This window comes from Festucalex cinctus, chromosome 17 (assembly GCF_051991245.1).
Source record: "Festucalex cinctus isolate MCC-2025b chromosome 17, RoL_Fcin_1.0, whole genome shotgun sequence".
Lineage (NCBI taxonomy): Eukaryota > Metazoa > Chordata > Actinopteri > Syngnathiformes > Syngnathidae > Festucalex > Festucalex cinctus.
Window position 1 is genome coordinate 9,657,619 of NC_135427.1, and position 22,690 is coordinate 9,680,308.

At 44.2% G+C, this 22,690-nt stretch overlaps 1 protein-coding gene across 13 annotated transcripts in view; it reads left to right on the top strand.

The window, feature by feature from the left end:
* myocd (myocardin) overlaps window positions 1–22,690 on the top strand; it is a 41,152-nt gene that overhangs the window by 7,201 nt on the left and 11,261 nt on the right. For 6 of the 13 annotated variants that reach the window (XM_077501818.1, XM_077501820.1, XM_077501821.1 and 3 more), the window contains exons 4-8: window positions 2,099–4,722; window positions 11,438–11,503; window positions 20,037–20,221; window positions 21,734–21,838; window positions 21,909–22,216. In XM_077501818.1, coding sequence (XP_077357944.1) covers window positions 4,581–4,722; window positions 11,438–11,503; window positions 20,037–20,221; window positions 21,734–21,838; window positions 21,909–22,216 — 806 coding nt within the window. In that variant the 5' untranslated portion in view covers window positions 2,099–4,580. Of the gene's footprint in view, window positions 1–2,098; window positions 7,164–11,437; window positions 11,504–19,622; window positions 19,864–20,036; window positions 20,222–21,733; window positions 21,839–21,908; window positions 22,217–22,690 lie in introns of those variants that run through there. The other 7 variants (XM_077501811.1, XM_077501810.1, XM_077501819.1 and 4 more) reach the window with 7 other exon arrangements.

Sequence of the window (22,690 nt, forward strand, 5' to 3'; positions counted from 1 at the left end):
TGTTTGACCCTCAGTGAGAGAAAATATGTGCTGGCTGACAGTCCATGTCAGTGACACAACATGGCGAAATATTTGCACTGTTGGCTCTTTATATTGGCAGCACAGCGGCAGAGCGGTTAGCACTGTCAAGCCCACAAAGACATTTCCGGGTTTGGAGAGTTCTCCTCCTCAACAAGCACTCTCATAACCTCCAGCAGCCTCAAAACGCGTACGGTTCAACTCTGGACTGGGATGACGATTACGGCTTTATCAACTGGCTCTTCGCTTGCATTTATGCAAAAAGTTCCAATAACCTAAAGGCAACATATTTCAAATTTTTGAACCCTAATTAATCACATGACTTCAATAGTTAACTCACGCTTAATCGCAGATTTTGTATCTGGTCTACATGTACAATAAAATGTAGAATAAAATATTTTTCCAACTTTTCATACTCTTGTAAACTTAAAAGTGGAAAAAATGTTCAAATCTGTCCTCTTTCATCTAAAAACTGCTTCAAACATCAAAGCATATGTAGGGATGGAAGAATGTTGATTTGCTGTGACTGTATTGTTTTGGTGTTAATGTTTTATGTCTTTCTGTAAAGCGCTTTGTGACAGTTCAGGCTGTTTGAAAGCGCTATAAAAATAAACTTGAGTTGAGTTGAGTTACATCAGTACCTACACAGACACATAACAGGTCATGAACTCTGGCGCATGCGACCCAGGCCATGACAGTAACCCTCACCTGATCCCAGGTAAGAAAATAACACACGTGACCTAAATCACAAAAGTAAGCGGATCATAACGCGTACACAAGCCCGTGACAATAAGACGGTCGCGGAACTTTCGCCGTCGTCCCAAACTATAGCGGGGAGCGCGCGCTGGTTGAGCGCCGCCGGAGCTGGAGCAGGAGAAAAGTGACACCGAGAAGAGATGGGCGCTTGAACGCCGTCGTCACGTCAGATACTATAGCGGGGAGCGACGCTGGTCGAAACGCCGTCGTCCGTTCTTAGATGGGGAAAAAAATCCCGGAGGATAAGGACCTGGAAAAACAACGATACAATAAATAAATGTTGACGTTTGTGCGTGGCTCCGTGCCCGTAAATTGTTGAAGTGCTGCCTCCATGAGGGAAAAAGAATTCAATCTGTGGTGTTGTGTGGCTAGCCAATGCTGCATGTTTTTGTAGATCTGACACCCTGATCCTGAATTGTCACGGCAACCAAATGGAGATTGGAGATTGGCTTCAGTGAATTGTATGTGTGGCATGTCCATTTTCTATTCCGAGCCAAATGATTCAGCCGACACACGTGGCTCGCCTCATTTTATCCATAGTGTTTGACCCACTATTATTTCAACTAATATTGACACCTTTTATTTCAATTTCACCAATTTTGACTTCATTACTTTCTCTTGATAATTCGTCAAGCGTGATAACCGAAATCAGATGAGAGATGATTGCTCACCTAAATGCGCCTTTCATCTGCTCCAGTTAGTCACGGGTACACACATTAGCAACAACAAAGTCGACTTGAAGTTATTAAATTTCTGATGGAGAAAATTCCGGAATGCCGCGCAAAGCCGACGCGTAGCCCCTCGGTAATAGGCGGGTGTTAGGAGTTAAGCTACGGTGATGCGGAGCTCGAAGCCTCACAGACGCGGACCCCCGCTCCTCTTTCGGCCCCCGGCAGACTCCATTGCAAAAAGCATAAAACAGTATCTCTCAGCTCTGTGTTTATGTGCAAAACGGGAGAGCAGCTATATCTCTCGCTCCGTCTCGCAGTGTTTGTGGATTCCGTTTGGAATTGGCGGCAGACGTGCGCCGCTCTCCAACACGCTTCCATGCAAGTGAAGGTGACCGAGCCACAGCGGAGATAAAGAAAGCAGAAAGATTTAAGAAGGGGGACAGAAGGGGAGAATCCTGGCTAAGCCCGACTTGCTTTTCCATCACGTTTGGTTTGGCTTTTTGTGCGATGCCCAGTTTTCAAGTCAGAGGAGAAAGTGATGGTAAACTCCAGCCTATCCTTCGCCTCCGCTGGTAGAAAAATATTGCTGGCTTATTTTGTACATCGTGCTCTTAGCCTCAGTTATAATACTTCATTGGCATCTTTTTCTTCAGGAACTGCCAGCTCGTACCGTGGGAAAAGGCCTACGTTTTTCTGATAACGCTGATGGAGTGCTGAGAAATGACGGAATCACGCTCGCTGTCGCTGCTAACAAATGCAAGTTCCATCAATCAGTGTCACATGACTTTGTCCATTGAAAAAACAAAAAACTAAATGTCAAATTCATCAAGAAAGGGAGGCGGGACCTTTTCAATGTTGTGAAAAATTGTCTGTTTGACCTTTTTTTTTGTTGCCAGGCTTTTGTATGTTTTTTTTCAGATATTTTTCAGCAAAACACATTTTGTATAGTGTAGCTAATGTACCCTGATGACCGAAGCCTAAGCTCGGTTCTGAGATGCTGTTAGAGGTCTGTGTGATTCCCAGGCAGTTTATGCAAAATATCAGTGAACTCTGCAACCTTCAATTTGTTTGGATTTTCAATGCATGTTACCGTTTCAAAAGAATGGCGGAGGGCTTAGCATGTCTACCTTCTAGTCAAAAGGTCCCAGGTTTGAAACCATACAGTCAGTGTGAATAGAAGTATGAAAGGTTGGTTGTCAAGTAACCTAATAACTTATTAATTCACCTTCCAACCACTAAGTGGCGACAAGGAGTCAGATTCTTGTTTACGTGTACATAGAAGAAGTACAGTAGAAATAGAAGAAGGAACCTCACAATGAGGATGGGCCCCCGTTTTCTTTCTTTTTTTTTACAGGATAAATTGTGCCCCAAGATCAAAAAGGTTAAGAACCTCTGGTTTAAAGTAACCTTTCATCATCCTTTATCACCGTTAAAGCCGTTTTGCTCAATGTGAGAGTCGCTCAGCTAACCCTGGCCTCAGCATTGCATCTCTGCTCTTTGCAGATGATGTGGTGCTGTTGGCCCCATCAAGCCGTGACACTGGAGCGGTTGCAGCCGAGTGGGAAGCGGTTGGGATGAAGACCAGCACCTCCAAATCCGAGACCATGGTCCTCAGTCGGAAAAGGGTGGAGTGCCGTCTTCGGGTCAGGGATGAGATCCTGCCCCAAGTGGAGGAGTTCACGTATCTTGGGGTCGTGTTCACGAGTGACGGAAGGATGGAACGGGACACCGACAGGCGGATCGGTGCAGCGTCTGCTGTGATGCGGACTCTGTATCTGTCCGTTGTGGTGAAAAAGGAGCTGAGTCGAAAGCCGAAGCTGTCGATTTACCAGTCATTCCTACCCTCACCTATGGCCACGAGCTGTGAGTCGTGACCGAAAGAACAAGCGGCCCAAATGAGTTTCCTCCGCAGGGTGTCCGGGCTCTCCCTTAGAGATCGGGTGAGACGCTCGCTCATCCGGGAGGGACTCTGAGTCGAGCCGCTGCTCCTTCGCGTTGAGAGGAACCAGCTGAGGTGGCTCGGGCATCTGGTTCGGAGGCGTTCCCGACGTGTACCACCGGTCGGAGGCCCCGGGGACGACGACCCAGGACACGCTGGAGAGACGTCTGTCTCTCGGCTGGCCTGCGAATGCCGGGGGAGCTGGTTGAAGTGGCCGGGGAGAGGGAAGCCTGGGCTTCCCTGCTATAAAGCTGCTGCCCCCACGACCCGACCCCGGATAAGCGGCAGGTGACGGACGGACGGACGGACGGACGGATGGATGCATGGATGGATGCATGGATGGATGGATGGGAAAAAAACTGCTATAGTTCCCATAGGAAGTGAGGTCATCAAACCAGAATTTGCAATGGCGGAAACAGGACGTTTTGGAGATAGATCCGCAATGAGAGAAACGTGAGCGAAACAGTCCAATCCAGAACAATCCACATACATGGAATGTCTTTGGTAGCATCGTAGGTATGTACAACTTACTGTTGTTCATCCACATTTCCGTGGCATCATTATTTGAAAATATGTCTTTATATGGCGGCGTTTCACATTATGCTAGCACTCGCTAATTGTGTTAGCCTAATGTCAATATTGTAGTGGTTGTGATTAATTGTTTAGTCCATTTGTGAATAAATAATTCATATAATCTGTACATTTTAGGTGTTTTCATTTTAACATCTACTTTGTAAGTGAAAAATGATATCGCATCATACTGTTGTTATAGTTTCACCATTTTCTGCATCATTAAAGCTGTGGACCAGAGCAACATCTTCAGAGTCAGGAAATTGAAGATGACTTTAGCTGACTGTCCCAACAAGTCCGAGAAAGTACAAAATATCGGAGTCTTTGGTCCCACTCAAGATAGAGTCGAATTTACTGTGAAGCGACTTCCCTTACTTGGGAAGAGGACGTTCAGTCAATCAGCCAGCTTTTTATTTTTTTTATGTATTTATTTTTTTAAGTCAATCAGCCAGCTATTGACAGTTTCTACATCATGAATGGCACTGTTCATCTGTTCATGTTCCTTGTGAGAGCCCATTCCTTTGATAATCCACTCAGAACTCCCTGGTGAAAGGTGTGAAGTGGAAGCAGACAGGCAGGAAGAAGCTAAACGGATAAAGAAGTTCTAAGCCGTCCAGTTTCCTCTCATGGCATATAACAGCCAAGTCGCATCACGTCTCCCGTCTCACGCTGGCTCCATTCAAGGTAGAATGGAAAGTGTGGTGCCTACCGGACGATGTTGGCCGAGTGACAGTTACATGCCAGCGCTGGCCGATAATGACGTACATGGTGAGCCCGTATGGAAAAACACGCCACTATTTCATGATTTATTGGAACAATGACGTTCCAAACTGAGTTTATTCAGTGTTTATCATTCTTGACATCAATGAAATGATATTTTGTTCACATTTTAGCAAGTTCTCTCAAACACAAGAAATCACAGAAAACACCAAATGTCCTTAGTTGATCCAGATGTTTTTGCAGATGGCCAATAAACATTGTGGCGTGTGTGAGATTTTTGTGCACTCCAATCAATCAATTGAAATATGGGGACCGTCGGCTCTTTCTTTGTCTCGCAAGTCCACAAGTCGTACTCGTCCAGGCGCTTCAGATGCGACTCGTCACGTCTGTTGACACAGGGCCCAATTAAAGGGGAGGATTAAGCCAGGGCTGGGTGACCTCTTTCGGAATCTCTCCAAAACGCTGTGTGGATACTGTCAAAGCCTCTGACAGACCTTCCCTTGAAGCACTTTCACCTGCTAATTAAAGACGCCCGTGTGTGCGCTTTCATTCGCAGCAAATTCGAGACAAATGTGCCCCGTCCGTGTCAGCCTTTACTGACGTCTATCTGTGTAAATATTTGAATTTTGGAGCATTCTGCGTACGCTCCGTTAGCTCACAGCTGACAGATAGGGTGTTATTCGCGAGATGACATGATTGTACGTTGCGGCGCGTAGCATACGTCCGACGGGGACGCGCGTCGGGGCTCATCTGCAACAAAGGCCGAGCAGTGTTTATGCTGGGAAGAGATTAAAATGGGTAGTAAAGCTGGAGCTGGACAAAGCTCTCAATGCTCTGTGACTTATTAGTGCTGTGTCACAGCGGTCTCTTACAGAATTTGTACAAAAGGTCTGGAGGAAGATCACTGGAGGAAGTGAAGCTTAACATGTGCCTCAAAAGTCTGTTTTGAACTGAAAACGGTTCACTGATACAACTGCCAGTGTGTGCTGGGAGAAGCTATGCAGTGCAAAATACCTGCATGGGTTTTAGGAGTGCAAAACGGGAGACAGACTCGTGAATTGTGTCATCAAGCAACTAGCACTTTTTTGTATGCTTAATGAATACGTATTTTTCTACAAATTGTAAGCAAAATCATTTGCATATGCATGTTTAAAAAAAAAGCACAGTATTGTTATTGTTTGTATTATTTTTTGTGCAATAAAAATATTTTGGATTTTTTAAAGCACTGTATCGGCCCCAAAAGACGCCGGCCCACCGGGCATCTGTCCTGCATCCCAGATGGCCACTCCAACCCTGTTCACAGTATTTTCATCTTTTATGCTCAATGCATTTATTTGTAAAAGCTCCAGCCTCCAACTCCAAGTATTTGAACAATCAATAAATGTCAAAACATTTTGGAAAAGGTGAATTTGCAGGTGCTGAACTGTGGCGGCCACTCACCAAACGTTTATAATTTCCACCCAAAACATTTTTAGGGGCAAAAAAATACACACAAATTTGTGCATGTGGCTGGCGCCGATACTACTCTCGCACTCCAGCTGTGCATTTGGTAAACAAGGAAGAAACAATTTACTTTAAGGAAAGAACTACATGAAACGAAACAAATTCTTGATAGTTTTGCTGACATTATAAACTGTTATTAAACGGAAGTTATAAAAGACTTATTGGGCCAAGGTGTTTCCAATATACCGGTACTTAATATTTCTATCGATCCAAATTGGTGCAAATTGAAATGAATGTGCTTTTCAGAACTTGTTATTGTTGGGGAAAATGATGAATTTCCAAATCAATGGCCACTTGAAGTGTTTCCTCTCTTCTGCTCCACTAATATTTGACTTTCACAGCTAATATCTCAGCCAGATCAGGAGTCAGGACAGCAAACTACCACATAAGTCCCTTGTTTTTTTTTTTATATCTGTTTGTCTGATTGATCAAAGTTTGTTCGCAAGCTTAAGCTGGAGCTTAAGCTGGAGCTTGTTCGATGTGACTCTGGCCTCCAATAACACACAGCAAGCAGGGCTGCTCGGCAGATATATTTACAGCGGTATCATGGGAGGACGAAGTCATCGGCCAAACCCCGTCCGGCCTCCGGCTCCTGCGGGCGGGTCTGTAGCGCAGCCCCCGGGCCGCCTAGCCCCTCCCCAAGCAGGGCATATCCCCGTGCGCTTCGCCTGACTCCGAACTCAGAGCTCTCGGCTCAGATGGGACCAAAGCCTGGGCAAGACTTCCGCATCAAGCCCCCGGGGGAGAGAAGGGGAGCGCTCGGAGACGGACGCAACAAGATGAACTGTGTCTCGTTTGAATTTGAGCAAGACCTGCAGATGAAGTAGGCAGAGTCTGCTCCAGCTCATCTCACTCAGCAGCCAAGAAGGGCCCAGGGGTGCATGGCTGCATCTTGCCACTTTTGAACCCTGGAACTGTACTCGAAAGCATTATGACTCTTCTGGGCTCTGAACACTCCATACTGATACGAAGCAAGTTCAGATCAGGTAAGGACTTGATGCTTTTACATGTCCCTTCTGATCAGTATCAGCGGTAAATAGTTGCTTTATCTTGATCACCATATGGCGCTTTACAATGCCTGACGTCGTGTCCGCTGGGAGCAAATCGGGGTTCAGTGCCTTGCTCGAGGACGCTTCGACAGGGGTGAGGATCGAACCCACGACCTCACAGATGAGAGATGACCACTCTACCGCTGAGCCATGCCACCCCGAAAGACGTGAAAGATTTGCGTTAGTTTGTTCCCTTCGCCTATCGACGCCGATCGATCTTGCCTGTCCTCAAGAACGAGCTGTGTGCTGCTTAGCTCCAAGTGACAGGTGCTCGGAATACGCCGGCGCGCGGCATGCGGGGACACGAGAGGGAGGCAAGTCAAAAGCCGCTGCTCCAAGTTTCATTTCTTTCATTTCTTCGCAATGTGACATTCAAGCGGCTTGGTGCACTTGTTGCAGGTTCAGCCGCTGAGAGAAGCCAGCTGCTTTGACACTCGGGCTGATAAGAGAGATTAGACACTGGTTGGAGGTTATCTGAATAAGGTTGAATTGTGTGAGTGTGCCCGGTCTTATCAAAAGGAGTACGAGTACTGATTTAAGACTTTTGTATTCATTGTGATCCAAATTCTGACTTGTTGTATACCAACATCTTGCCATTTGGCAAAAATTCACTCACAATTCCTCAATTTCAGCGTGAGCCGCCAAAATGGCACGTTGTTGATGTTGTGAAATTCTGCCAACAAACAAAACGTCACTTTCTTGGAGCAGAGGAAAATTGATTAGTGAAAAGCAGAACCCGATAGAAAATGGATGAATGGCTATTTTCCAAAGATGAGATCTAAGCATGCGTGTTTGTGCACTGGACTTTGTATACAGTTACGTGCGTGTACAACAGTGCCACCTCCCTGAGGAAAATGTAACTGATTCATTTTTTTTTGTTTTTTTTTGTTTTATGAAGCTCATCTTTTTTTAAAGTAGAGAATTGCTGCAAACTGGCGACAACATGAGTGCCTATCTCTTTTCTTATTCGGTGTCTCGAAAATGTCATTGCATCGCAGGAGTGGCAGACTAAATGGGCCTTTTCCTTTTGTGCTGTTTAGAGTAGATTGTCAGGGTGGGAAATGACCCGCGGTGCTCCAGGGAAAGAGAAACGTGACGGTTCAGGTTGTGTGTTGCTCGAGAGAGGAAAAAAATAATAATAAAAATAAAAAATACACACGCAGGAGCTGCCTTAATTTGTCACAGATGTGGAGACGTCGTCTTGATTCCCATAAAGGTCATCTTACTCCAGATCTGATTGATGATACAGTCAGAATGGATTCATCTTGACAAGACTGAATTCATGACTTGAAAACTGCGCGTAAGTGAAGTAAAACTACTTGTAAATTCAACTGCTCGCGATGGCTGCAGTCAGGCACCGTCTGCTCTTTTGATTAACTCTTCTTTTTAATTGTAAAAGCTCACGTTTTATCGAGCCTTTAAGAGCGGCGATCTGTGGAACGTTTTCGCTTGAAATACACCACAAAGTCATGGGAAGTGTTGCTGCATGGTTGAATTTCAAATAGAAGATCAAGATCGCACTTGAGTGTTCCCCGTGGACCAACCAGTGTTTTGTGTGAGTGCCAGCGCGTAACTGACTGCTTCTCATGTTGATTTGATTAGCAAGTCAAAGAGATGACTGACATTACATAACAGAGTGACAAAAGTGTCAAAGAAAATCCATCAGTGTTTCTTCAGTTTTGCTCGATAGCGATTTGTGCTGGACTGCAATTGCTCAATTTGGGATTGCAAATCATGCAGTTAGAACGCTGACTCGCATCACTCAAGTCTGCATTTATAGAGCCATTGATAAAACGGCCACTACTGTTTTCTTGAGACGGAACCAACGCTTAGTAATACAATTAAGACAGCCGAGGCCCCACAACTGTACCCTGAGGAACACGGACTTCTCGTCATCACCTGCAGGCAATAATGGCCAAGTGGTGCACATCATATCATATCATATACGTGCGTCTTGATGAAACCCGGGTTAAGGACCACTGCCGAAAAAGCAAAGTTTTGTTTGACTTACACTCTAAAAACAGTTCGATCAACCCAACATTTTTCATTCTTCAATTGACCTAAAAAGTTGGATGGTTTGTGGGGTATCAATTTAATCGGACCCAACTTTTTGGGTTAAATGAGTCAAAAAGTTGTGTCGGTTCATTTGGGAGCCAATTCAATGAACCCCAAAAGTTGGGTTTAGTTAATTAATAACCCACAAACAACCAAGCCAAATTTTTGACCCAACTTTGGGGTTAAATAATTCAAAAAGGTTTCATGTTAACTCAAAAAGTTGGGTCGGTTTAATTTTGACCCAATTCAATTAAGGCCCAAAATTCCATTCGCTTTTTCGGGTGTATGGACATGCTGTGACTCAACTTTGACTTGAATGTGTCATTTTTGCCATTTCGTCCTCAAGTTCAGTCTGAGCAGGCAGCTGTAATTTTTCCTTTTTACCGGAAATGTCTTGAAATGTTCCCAACAGCATTGCAGTAATCGTGGCTCCGTGTTCCTGCGCCTATCGATAAGAGTACTGCGTACCTGAACATCGTTGCAACTTGCAAGCTCCAGCTGCTGACTTTCAGTCACCGTCAGTGGATCGGATCCAAAATCCGTATTTTTGCAATGACTTGTTGACGCTTCTTGACAACTCTGCCAAAGATTGTCCCGTGTGCCGTGTCGGGATAAGCTTGGCGACTTTATGTTGATGGAAATTCACTGGTATTGCTCTCAAATAAACAGTAACATTCTATTTAGAAATACCTGTTTATGAGAAGCTATCCGGTCGCGCTCATACATCTCTCCTGAGCACATTTCTGTCCGCTTGAGGGGAAGTTCTGGGAATGGATGCAAGAAACGCGACCTGCCTCCTTAGGAATGTCGCGTTTGCGAGGCGTCCTTCTCGCATTGGGCCTTTCGTAAATCACAACCTCAATTATCGCCACTTTAGCGAGCCAACCAGGCAAAGTGACAATTTATTTACACCCTAAATCTGGAATCTTGTAAATATGGTATCACATTTGTATACCAGCACAGCCACATTGGAACACAAATGCGCTTAAGAGAAGACGGGGTCGTACGCTTGAAAGCCGTCTCGCTATAACAATGAGGATTTCATGGCAGCTGGTGTGCGTCTCGCAAAGAATTATGACGTTTGAGAGTAAGAGTTAAAATCGTTGACGATTTCAGACAGAAAACACCTGTTTCCTTTCGCCCACTAAATACGTGCCGCTTTGGACAAAAAGCGATGGGGCTTGTTTCCGTTGCATGTTTTGGTCATCGTACATTCCGCAACTGCATCCTCTCTGTTATGATGCGACTGGCAGGTCATGACCTCTGTCACTGTAAACTAAAGCAGATGCTTCGACTTACGTAACGGAGGTGCTTCGCTACGAGCGCGTGGCGCGGCCTGAGGTAGCCGAACGAACGGACGGACTTCAAATGAAGTCCTAACAAGATTGGAACGGGGCCAAGAGCCGAATGAATGTCAACCACCTGAAGCAGAAAATGAGCAAGCGGAGGAAAGAGCGATTGGCCTCTGGCCAAAAGGAGGAACATTTCATACATCCGGGATGCCAGAAGGAGACCTTCAGATAGAATCAGGGAGGGAAAAGCAGGAATACGAAGGATCGCCACCGACACCAGTCGCCCGACAGACACGGGGGAGTCTTGATGTTTATGACCCCGTACGCTCTTCGTCCACAATTCCACGTACACACATTGAGCACGCAGGCGTGTGCGCGCAGCCTCGGGACCACACACTGCTCAACGGATCTGTTTAAAGCCGGGAGCCGTGTTTATCACTGCCGCCGACATCCTGCTCGCAGAAATATTTGTGAGCAAGCCGCTTTGTTTTTTCCCCCCGTTTTCGTTTTGAACAAGCACGCGTAGAAGACGCACTTTTTTCTTGCGTTTCATCAACAAGCTGTCGGTGTAATCAAAGTATGCTTCATGCTTTGAATTCGCCTATGCCAAGTCCGGTCCAGCCTGTTTGCCATGTCACCCTCCTCCGACACACCTGAATCAAATACTCAGTGCTTGCTGATGAGCTGATCATTTGATTCATCGTGTCAGAGGACTTCAACACCCCTGATTTGTGCAATAGCAGATTGGCTGTCAAATTTCCTCTGCATTTGTTTCTTTCTTCGTCTTTGTTACTTCTGTTGGTCTTCGCTATCTGTCTGCCTGACTGTCATCATCCTCTTCCTCCCTCCCACCCCCACCTCCAGTGCTACAGTTAAGACTTGAGCAGAGGAGGACACGAGAGCAGCTGGCAGACCAAGGCATCATGCCTCGTGAGTAACACCCTCGCAATACACACATACTCACTCTTCAAAATAGCCCAACGTGTCTACGCGGACTCTTGATGGGCCTCTGCGCCATTTTGAGGTCCTCCTGTTGCGTGTATGTGACACTTTTGCACAAATACAAGCACATGCACGATACCTATAGTTGTCCTCACATGATTCCTATGAGGGCTTGGAATCGATCAGGGTGTACCGCTAAGAATTCACAATGACTTCCATATTTGGCCTTTTCGAGAGGAGTGCTTGTTTTTGGGCGAGCTTCTGCCTTCTCTGTGTGCTGCAACAACAAACAAATTTTAGTTGCTATTGTTTGCCATTCATGATTGGGTTGCTGATAATGTACGTTTTGGATGCTTTTGTTTGTTTTGTTAGTTTATGTTTACTCTAGCAACAAAATACAGGAAAAATCATCAACCATGTTGTAGACTGTTCACGAGTTGGAAAGAAGTGTGATTCTTACTATAGCTTCAACCTGTAACTGGAATCCGCGCTGGCATATTTGATGACCACTCAATCGTAAATTGTCATGTTTTGGTTGTGGGGGGGTGGGATTTGTCATGTATTCCTTGTCTCGTTACGTCTAAGCACGTCCACCTGAGTGCGTCTTCCCTTCCCAGCGTGTTGACCAATCAGCTTCTTGTATCTCGCCCAGGTGTCTGTTGTTTTCTCGTTACCATGTGGATTTAGTTAGCCTGCTTTCTTTCACTTCTTGTTGAGTCATTGTTGCTGTTGCTGTCATCTCATGTTGTCCATGTCATGCCTTGTTGCTCTCGTGTTTTCGTCACTATAGTTTGTTTTTGACCTTGTTCATTTGTATTTTGCCAGCGTACCTTGTTTACCTTTTTTTCTGAATTCTTTTTACTTGCATCCCTGCCTTGCCTTGCCTTGCATTTGGCTCCTGCCTCCGACACTCCCCAGTCCTGACAAAATCCATTTGAAAGTTGTGTACTTTTGTTGAAAAACACGTTGCGCTTTATCCGCACCATATGTTGTCAAAAGCACTTTACCAAGTCTCATATTCCCTTTTTTGGAGTGTACTTATGGTGCTAACGTCAACCGACAGAATTTTTTCCCTTTTTAGTTTTCAATAACTTCGTTTATTTAACCTCCAGGATCCCTCGCCATTCACTGGCCAGCGGCAGAAAACGGCGTCTTTTTCATTTTTGGTCAAGTTTAAAATCCATCCATTCATATCGTTTCTTGTCATGTTAGCTAGCTAGTGCTAAGCTAACCTAGCATGGTTCATCTCTTTGGTCTCGTGTCTCAAGTTTGCAAGCTCTTTTGTGTTAGGACACCAAATTAACAACAAAGGCTTTGCTACAACTGCCTAGATGGGCTTTAAGGTGCATTCAGACCAGAAAAGTCGTTTAGTCCGCTTGTTCGGTCCGGACCAAAAGCGGACTTTCTTTTTTTTTTCCACACTGTGCTTTTTGCAAAGTGGACTATATTGCGTAATCACGTCGACCCGCGTGACCATCTGTGCTCCCATTGGACAAAAATGACGAGCGCTGAACGCATAACGAAACATGACATTCCGACGTGCTGCATTACTGCTCGGCATATTTGTGGCGTTATTCGATGTAAGATATTTGCAAGCGCCAAGAGCAGCTCGTTCAACGGCGCTGTTTCTAATTTTGGAACGTCGTCGGAGGAGCCGTTGCGCTTGGCCTGCCCCGCCCCCACCACAACATGGCTAAAAGGAATACGCGTGATTTAGGAATGAATTTAGTACAACTAGCGGGCAATATTTCCTCCACACGGTGACTTGTTAAGCCCCAAAAGGCGCGCATGTCCTGCAGTTGGAGCGGATCAGCCGTGGTCAAAAAGTGAGCCTCGGTCCGCACCAGGATTCGTTTGCGTGTATTCAGACCTGCACAAAAGGTCCGTCCAGCGTGGGAAACCAACTGCGGTCCGTTTAAAGCGGACCCAAAAATGCAGGTCCGAATGCACCCTTCTTGATTGACTGCTTAATAGTTTAATATCATGGTGATTAGCCATATACAGGTGCTCGTCAAAAAATTGGAATAGCCTCAAAAAGTTTCTGTAATTCCATTCAAGAAGTCAAACTTTCATAGATTATAGATTTAGGGCCCACACCTTGCAAGTATGTATTTGTTTATTTGTACATTTTTTTACATCCATGAAAGTTTTACTTTTGGAATGGAATTACAGAAATGATTGAACTTTTTGAGGATATTCCAAACTTCCAAACGAGCACCTGTAATGTGCAAACGTAGCCGACAGGTGTTGACATGACGTCACACATGTTGCCACTCAAACATTCCTGTGACACATGACAAGATGCTATGATTCATTCCCATTTAAATCCGAAAATTCTCTTTCGGCATTATTTTGGAACAGCCAATTTGCATCTCAAATCAAGTCGCCACTAATTCATGCACAGCCAAGCTAGTTACTAAGTATTTTTTCTGCAATAAAGTGGTTATATTTTCCTTTTTCATCAAAAAGTGTGCTGTTGGCCCATGACTTTTGCCATTATGAAACCATTTTCCCAAGGTTATTTAAGTGCTTGGTGAATAATGCAGCAGGCGCATTTTCATAATTGGATATCGATGATTGCTCAACCTTTGCCGAGATGTGCTCTCTGCTAATTGGTTGGTTCCGTACGTGGATGCCGAGGAAGCAGAACAATTGGAAGCAGCGAGCCGAGATGCAGCGAGACGGGATGGCCGGTGAGTCAGCCGACAAGTCGGTGAATGACCGCCAAGGAATGCTTTCATGCGGAAGACGCGCTCGGTTTCATGTTGACAGGCTGCATTCACATTGACGTTACCCGTTTACAACGCTTGCATCTGAGGCGGAGGCATTTGTGAACAGAACGGCACCAAACGGGAGCCGGCAAAGTATGGACTTAAATGCTTAAATGTCACCTGAGACGTAGTGTTGAGGACATGTAGACCCGACTGGACTGAGAGTGCACTTAAATCTTTGCCATAATCCAGATTAATGGCCTCGACTGCTCTTCAGGTCAGGGCTGTGCAGTAATACTTCAATAAACTTGTTTAGTATTGACTGCCAACACACGAAAGGCTCATCTATCCATTCTACAGGGATTGTCAACTCATATTCATCGTATCGGAAGTAGATGCCGACATACCCTTTGGAAATGTGTACACAGGCATCTGTCAGATGTTGACACCTTTAGTTCCTCTGAAGCTTTTCAATAGTGTCAGCTTTTTGGTGTGCTGGTGGACCCAAATGCAGGGAAGCAGGGAGAGGAGGCAAAGGAAGGGGTCAAAAAGAAGTTGAGAAAGAAACAAATACAAAAAGTCCAAAAGGGTCAACCGAGACAAGACATGGAACAAAACCGGCAGCGTGACATGCGGAAAAGGACAATGAATTGACGCAGACAGAGGGGAGACAAAAGACTAAATACTCACTTCACTCTAATTCTTCACCTCACCTTGCAATATTGTGGAAACAAGGGGTCTTTATCTCAACCCCACCCGACATCTATGGAATAATCCATAGCAGAGATTATGAGGTCGACCCTTGCGTCCAACATCAGTCACTCTGACTTCGAAATTCCCACAGACCGACTCCCAAATCAGAATGTGGCTCTCCTTCAAATGTACTTGAAAGCAGTGGAAGTAGTAGTGGCTTTTCTTTCGGTGGGGGGGAATTTGCCTGCGGGATCAACATGACGGGGGCTTGAACTTCAGGCAAAGGATTTGTTGAACGATATCTTTGGCACCGTTTGCCATTTGAGCGAGTCCCCAGATAAACCGTTGGTAAGCGTGCAAGGGAACAGAATCCAGAAGTCTGGCGCTGTCCTATCAGGTTGTAGCAGTCTGTCACTGATAAGGCGGCAAACGGAAATGCAACTCATTTCGATTGGCTGTTTACCTCTTGATTGCGGGAAAGTAGCATCAGTTGATTTCATTTTGGTGATGCCTTCAGTTGAATGTGTTGGCTGGCAATCCAAAATTCACGTTTTGCTTTGCGCGATTGTTTGGAAATGTACATTAATATAGCTAATATGCAAAATCTAATAGCCTATTTCCTCATAAAAAAATACTGCGGTTTAGTGAGCGCCCGTGTAAAAACACCGTCGATATCTGGAGCACCATGTTTAATTCTTTGTGGATGGACATATTCTTGCCTAATGCGCCGTACATTCGACCTCTTTGTGCCGTGTTTACATTTGACCAATGCAGTCAAAAGGTATATGTATTGCAATAGCTTTCAAGTGCACTGCGTGTTTTAATTGGGCTGGTGGATGTTTGAAAGCGTGTAAGCCAGCTTGAAACTCACTGGATCATGTTACCTTCTACCTATGTGGGCCGGTTTTGCAGTTGTTGAGCAGGTTTTTAGGTTGCACAGTTTAAACACTGTTAAAAGTGTGATCTGAAATCAGGCCAGGCAGAGACAAGAGAGGTGTTTGGGACAGCAGGACAGACTCCACGGCTATAAACGGATGATGATGATGATGAAGTCAGCAAATGGATTTTCACTGTGACAAGGAAGAGTTGTTTATACATCGGGTGGGTGGATCATTTCTGCATGTCCGTATACTGTACAGTATAGTTGCATATTTCACTTTTTTCACTGCTTTTGTTTTTGCATGATATAACTGTAGTTTCTCCTTTGACTCTCTGTGGATCTCTAAAATGTATTAGACAAAATATTCTTCAAATGAATTCATTTAGATTTTTAAAATTGAATCATTAAATATTCCAAAAAAGTTTTTTTTTTAATTACCTATGTTCAAAAAGTGACCATAAAATGTCCAAAAAGGAAGAGAAAAAGCAGAAATTCATGATAAAATGTCCATGAAATTGCCCAAAAAAAAAAGTCTTTTCAATTGAATAAATAGAAAATGGCATTATTTTGTAAATTCAACTCAGTAAACATTGCTTTTTACTTTGACTTGATCCTGCTTGTATTATGGATATGTTAGTCAAGTCAAGCCCTGCGATTGGCTGGCGACCAGTCCAGGGTGTAATAACCCCGCCTACTGCCCAGAGCCAGCTGAGATAGGCGCCAGCACCCCCGCGGCCCTTGTGAGGAATAAGCGGTCAAGAAAATGGATGGATGGATGCTCACTGAACTGAAGTATCACAAGGTTTGCTGCTATCTTTTAAGTGGTTGTTTGACTTTTGAGCCATATTTTTCTAGAAAGGGTACCGTCAAAAAAACACTCACAAATATGAAAAAAACTCAGATATAATCTTGAGGTGGAGATACCTGTTTTAAATCAAATGCAATACCTTTTTCATCAGATATTAACACCATCTCATCTGAGTTGTCCAGCAAAAACCTCAATATCCTTCATTTGCTTTTGCCACTCGATCCGCAGATATGGCAAGTCAAAAATGGGACTCAAATTCAGTTTGAAAAAATAACGTCTGTTGCTCTTTCTCACAATCAGATCATCCAAATGATTGAGTTTGCCCTAGACGTGATTATTTCGTAATAGCTTTAACGGTAGAAAATCTCACCAGCTGCAGCTCTTTAATTACAGCCGCTTCATTTATTTTTCTAGTAAGCCAACATATCTGTGTCTGTTGATGGCGTGAGGCCGCTAGACAGATGATAGATATGAATAGGAAGAGCAGAGAAACAAAATGTTAAAACACTTGCACAATCTCTTGGTTGGTTTGTTTGCCCATCAACTTACAAAGGTTATCTTCAAAGTGGACATATGAGCAAAGGGGCATTTTTCAAGTCCAATCCAAACTGTCTTGAAAGGTGGCACAATCGCTTAGTGGTTAGCAAGTAGCCTATGCCTCATACTCAAATGATGTTTTCTTGTAAAATATTCATCAGAATGTCATATGTAGAGCAATGAGGTCACCGACAGGATAATATATTCTTGTCCTAATTTCTCTGATGGCAGAATGTAGTACAGTGTGTGCACCTCAATGGTGCGGTACTCGAGTATGTTTCTTGAGTAAATCCAGTCCCAGTTGGAGCGTTTGTTGTGTCCCGTGTTGGTGACGGTGTGGCCCCGCCGTGTGTTCTCCAAACTCGGCCTGAGTCAGCTCCTCGCAAGTGAGGTTAAAGCTCAATGGGAAGCCGGCTCTCGGGCCAGGGCCCCTGGAAGTGGTCCAAAAGAACATCAGTCCTAGACGCTGCCCTCACCATGTCAGATATCGGCAGAGATATTCCACACGAGCGTTTTGACACACCTGCATCTCAACCTGCGTGGCTCCACATGAGCATGCGGAATTTGAAAGGAGAGTGAATCGAATTGGAGCTGAATCAAATGGAGCACACTTCAGACATACGGTGAGTGTGCACTTGAGTCCATGTGCTTTTCCACATCTCCAACAACTAAAATTCAAATGTTCATTTGACTTCAAAAATATGACTCCACTTTTTACACTAGAGAACAGAAGAAAATGTCATTAATTGCACATCCACGACAGTAGATGGCAGTGGCTCAGCTTGTGAATGTCACATGACCAAACCTAGAAAACAGGTGACCTGAGCTCTTGTGATGTCATTTTCAGTCGCCAGCAAGTTGCAAAATGTGTTTTTAAAGGTACTAATTGTAGGTGAAAAATAATGAAAGTATCAAATTAATTATAGACAAAATATGAACTTTTTATTGCTGTAATAAAGTGAAGTATCCCTTTAATTTTAAAACGTAGATGTTTTTTTAAATTAATGCAACCATATATTTTTCTTTTTCTATAGTTTAGAAAAAGTCATATTACTATTATTACTGTAACTTTATTTTAAATCAACAACTGGTGCACAGTAACAAATTGTATTAAGTCTACTGCTTTTTTTGGGAGAAGTTGAGCTGTATTTTTTTTTTTTAGGGAAAAGTACTTTTTTAAATGTATATTGTAGTTATATTTAATAATGTCCGATTTCTTATCAACTATTTTTTTCCCATTTACAGAATTTCCTTGATGGTATTTTATGGAGGATGATGATGATGATGATAATAATAAATTATTATTATTATTTAGAATAAATAGCGAATTAAAATGTATAAAAATAAATAAATAAATGAACACTCCAAATTTGGCAATACCGCGGATGCTAAAGAGACAAAGGGGGGGGAACTAAATAAGCAAAAATTCATGCTAGAAAAAAAAAAAAAATACAACTTTTCATCGATTCAAGCAATTTCTGTTTGACAAGTGTCTGTAGTTTTACTGGTGTTTATTGGGCAGGTTGAAGTCCTCTTGAAACGGCTTCCTGCTCTCTTTGATTCCAGCAAATGCAGCTTGGATGATGCGTCATGTCGGGCCTCGGACTGTTTGTCTTGCAATCCCCTCCATGTTTTGTGCCGTCTCGATATCATCCCTGACAGTGTGCGTTGCGTACGAGTTTGCCTATAGTGGTTGGTGGTTCTGTTTGCCTTGATGGTTCCGTAAACAAGCTGCGTGATGGAGTTTACGCGAGTGCTGCAGAAGGATGCGGAAGTGCTTTATTGGGATGAGCAGCAGCTGTATTTAGGCCCACCCTTTCTTTAGAAGTGTGTTTGCAAGCACGGGCGTGTGTGCGTGTCTCATATGTGTATATTTGTAACTACCTCCCCTCCTCTTAGCACTTGTCTCAGCTTGAACGGGACGGCGTGGCTCCAGCAAGCCACCTACAAAGGTTTCTGATAGGACCGGCCTGTCGCCTGTCGCCCGCGTGCAGCATGAAGCACTCACCTGAAAGCGGTGAACGCAGTCATGCCGGAACCACCCGAACTCCTAAACGGCCACTTGAACAGCGCAAGCGTCCAAAGTCTTGTCGAAGTCCCTTCATGATGCCACCTCAGTCTCTGCCATCAGATTGACGGATGCACTTGAACTCTATGCAGCTTTGTGTGCGTGCGTTGCAGGGGGTCACTGGGTTTCACTGCCGGGATTGAAACCAGGGATCGGTTCTCGGTTGTCACGTGTTTGGATGCAAAAACACAATCTATTGTAGCTCACACGCACCAATCTGCAACACTGCTCTCTCTCACATAGACACTCTCACATCCTCCAATCCCGAGTCAGGCCCTTGTCAAGCAAGCCAATCGGGATGTTTCACCAGAGCAGTGAGTGTGTTCCAGGTGTCAGTGACACATGCAAGTCACACGTCGCACGTTACAAACGTTCATTCCAGCACTTGTAAGCATCGGCAGTGTGACTCCGCACCACAAGGTGGCGCTTTCTTTCTTTTGGTCTTTTTTTTGTATTTTCCCCTGAACGGTCTTTTTGTAATGCGCGGCGGCGTCGAGCCCGCTCCTTTTTTTTTTTTTTTTTTTTTTTTTGTTAGTTTAAAATAAATGTTACTAACGTAAGTTGCTCTCCCTTTTCTTTTCTTTTTTTTGTTGCTGTCCCGCCTCGCCGTCCATGGCAAAATCAGCCTCCACGCATTACACTGGTGAAAAGGTCGAGTGGACATTTTGTTTTAATAGCAGAAACAAGAGCTTTTTAATTAGTTTAAATTGCCAAACCCAAATCACAGGTCAACCCTTTTTTTTCTTTTGCGACGCCTGAACGAATGAGTTTGATATTTCCTATTTGTACTTGACTTCTCATTGCTCTTTGTGTGTCCTTTGCAGTAAACCATGGCAAGTTCCCCAAGCAAGAGGACTCGTACGCCTTTGAGGAGGACAGCGGCAGCGAGAGTTTGTCTCCTGAGCAGCATCACAGCGACGAGTCTCAGGGCTCAGCCTGCCCTTCGTCCGAGGCGCTTGGCAACATGGCCTCCTCCTCTTCCTCACCGGCATTCGCCGGCACACAGCAGGTACAAACAACCTTGCGCTGTCGCTCTTCAAAACATGAGCCAGATGTAGCTTTCGTGCTCTGTTTTCTCCCCCATCTGCTTGTTTCTACCCACTTTGACAGTGAGCGCTTCTGGAGTATCTCTCTTCATATCTTAGCTTGTTCTCCCCCCACGTGGCGTCAGAGCGAACTACATCATTTTACTTGTCAATTTATGGTTAGTCTCTTCATAAAATAGCTTGTATGATGATCTGACCAGCTTGCTTGTCCGGAGCTTTTTGTCCCTGGTAGGGCAAACAGGTTTAAGTGAGAGACCAGAACGAGCACGGCTCAAAGCCCCCATTGATAAAACTGGACTATGTTTTGCCTCAGCTGGAGCAGGGCGAAATGTGGCTCTCTCATAGGTAGGGTCATGAAACTAAAATGGTGGGCAAGGTAAAAAAAAAAAAAAAAAAAAAATCTGACCTTGAGTTAAAATGTTGGCACTCGAGTCCTTGGTGGTCTTGCTCGTGAGGATTTCCACTGAGGATTTCCTTGTTCTGTTGGGAGACTTCAGTGCTCATGTGGGCAAAGACAATGAGACCAGGAAGGGAGTGACACTATTAGCACTTTTAAAACTAGAATAAACACACATTTCAAGTAGATCACCAGATATTGTAGACTGCATTAAGAAATAATTATCACGATATTTATTTTGTAGTGGTGACTTCAATAGTTGAGTCGCGATTAATCGCAAATTTTATATTTGTTACAAATGTACAGTCACATATTTTTTCCAAGTTTTCATACTCTTGTTAACATAGATAGAAATAGAAAATATAGCTACATCTTTTAGTCATTGATACAGTAATTGCATTATAATTCATCAAATTTAGTGAAATTTAAAAGATGTATTGCACTGTAAAAAAACAAAAAACGAGTGTGAGATAGATTTGTGTTGGTCATTTTTCTTCCACTAGACGGCATAATTGTATTTGTAAAACGGTGGTGACAGCCCAGTGCATTTTTCTTTTCATATGAGCAGCTCTATAATCTTAAACATGAAATAACTTGTGAAATTCTGCACAATTTTACATTTGTAAAATAAAACTTGACCCACAAATATATGTATCATTATTAGGGCTGCACAATATGTCGAAAAAAATCGATATTTGATATTGGCCCAGGCAAAATGCATATCGCAAAGCCATGCAATAAGTTTCATATGGTATATTTGATGCTTTTATCTGAATTTGACAAGTCAACCACCAATTAAAATTTGCACTGCCATCCAATAGTTGAACATTATCGAGACGTCGTTACAATTAATTAACTAAGAAGACATTGAGTTTGCTTATCATTCTTTCATGAGATGATAAAAATGTCATTTCCTTCGGTACGCGTGAAGCAACTATATTGCATGATTTTCCAATATCGTGATTATTACTGCTAAATGTTGTCGTGGACATTTCTGCTGCGCTGCGACTGGAATATGCCCAGTACGTACATGAAAGGAACTTAATTTTGACAGCCCAAGTTATTTGTCTGTGAACAGGAGGGCACAGCCAGAGACCCGTCTGACCAAAGCCAGGATGAAGGACTGTCTGGTGTTTGCAACAACCACGCTACCCCCCCAATACCAGTTCCTGCTATTGTCAAGGTTAGCACACGGCGAGTATCAAACGCTCTCATATCTTGCAAATATTGCGCACGTTTTCCTTTCCAAACAGTCCAAGACATCTGACAAGAACCGCCATAAGAAGCCCAAAGACGTGAAGCCCAAAGTGAAAAAGCTCAAATACCACCAATATATCCCGCCGGACCAGAAGGCTGATAAGTCGCCCCCGCCTATGGACTCGGCCTACGCCCGACTCCTCCAGCAGCAGCAGCTGTTCCTGCAGCTGCAGATCCTCAGCCAGCAGAAGCGCGCTCATTCGCAGCCTCAGCAGCACGCGCACGCTGCGCAGATGCAGGGCCAGGCTCAGCAGCGACAGCCTGCCTTCAGTTATCAGCCGCACCCGCAGGCGCAGATGCACAAGTAAGCGCGTGGCGAAACTCAGAGTGGCTGACAAATATGACTCAAGTTGTTTAGTCAAATACGGCTCACGTGAGCATTCCGTCACTGACGGAAAACATATACCAACTAGAATTTGGTTTGGCTCAAAATATTGATGGACTGACCACGACGGAAGGGCGGCTCAACTGTTGACGACTGACGAATGACGGACGCTCAACATTCAGTGGCCCGCCCACCTTTGTTTTCTACTGCTACTTACTCCATCACAGTCATTTCCGGTAAAGAACCACACCGCTACCGTGAAAACAAAGATATTTCATTTTAAATCAATATTTACAAATCATGTCTTTGAGTCAAATAAGCAAAGTATAACACACCATGATGGTGATGACAGTAGAGAAAGCCGAAGTAATAAAGTCCATTACATAATATAATGCTGCCATCTCTCTCTCTCTCTCTCCCTCGCTCTCCCAAGTTCCGTCACAGCTTCTCCCC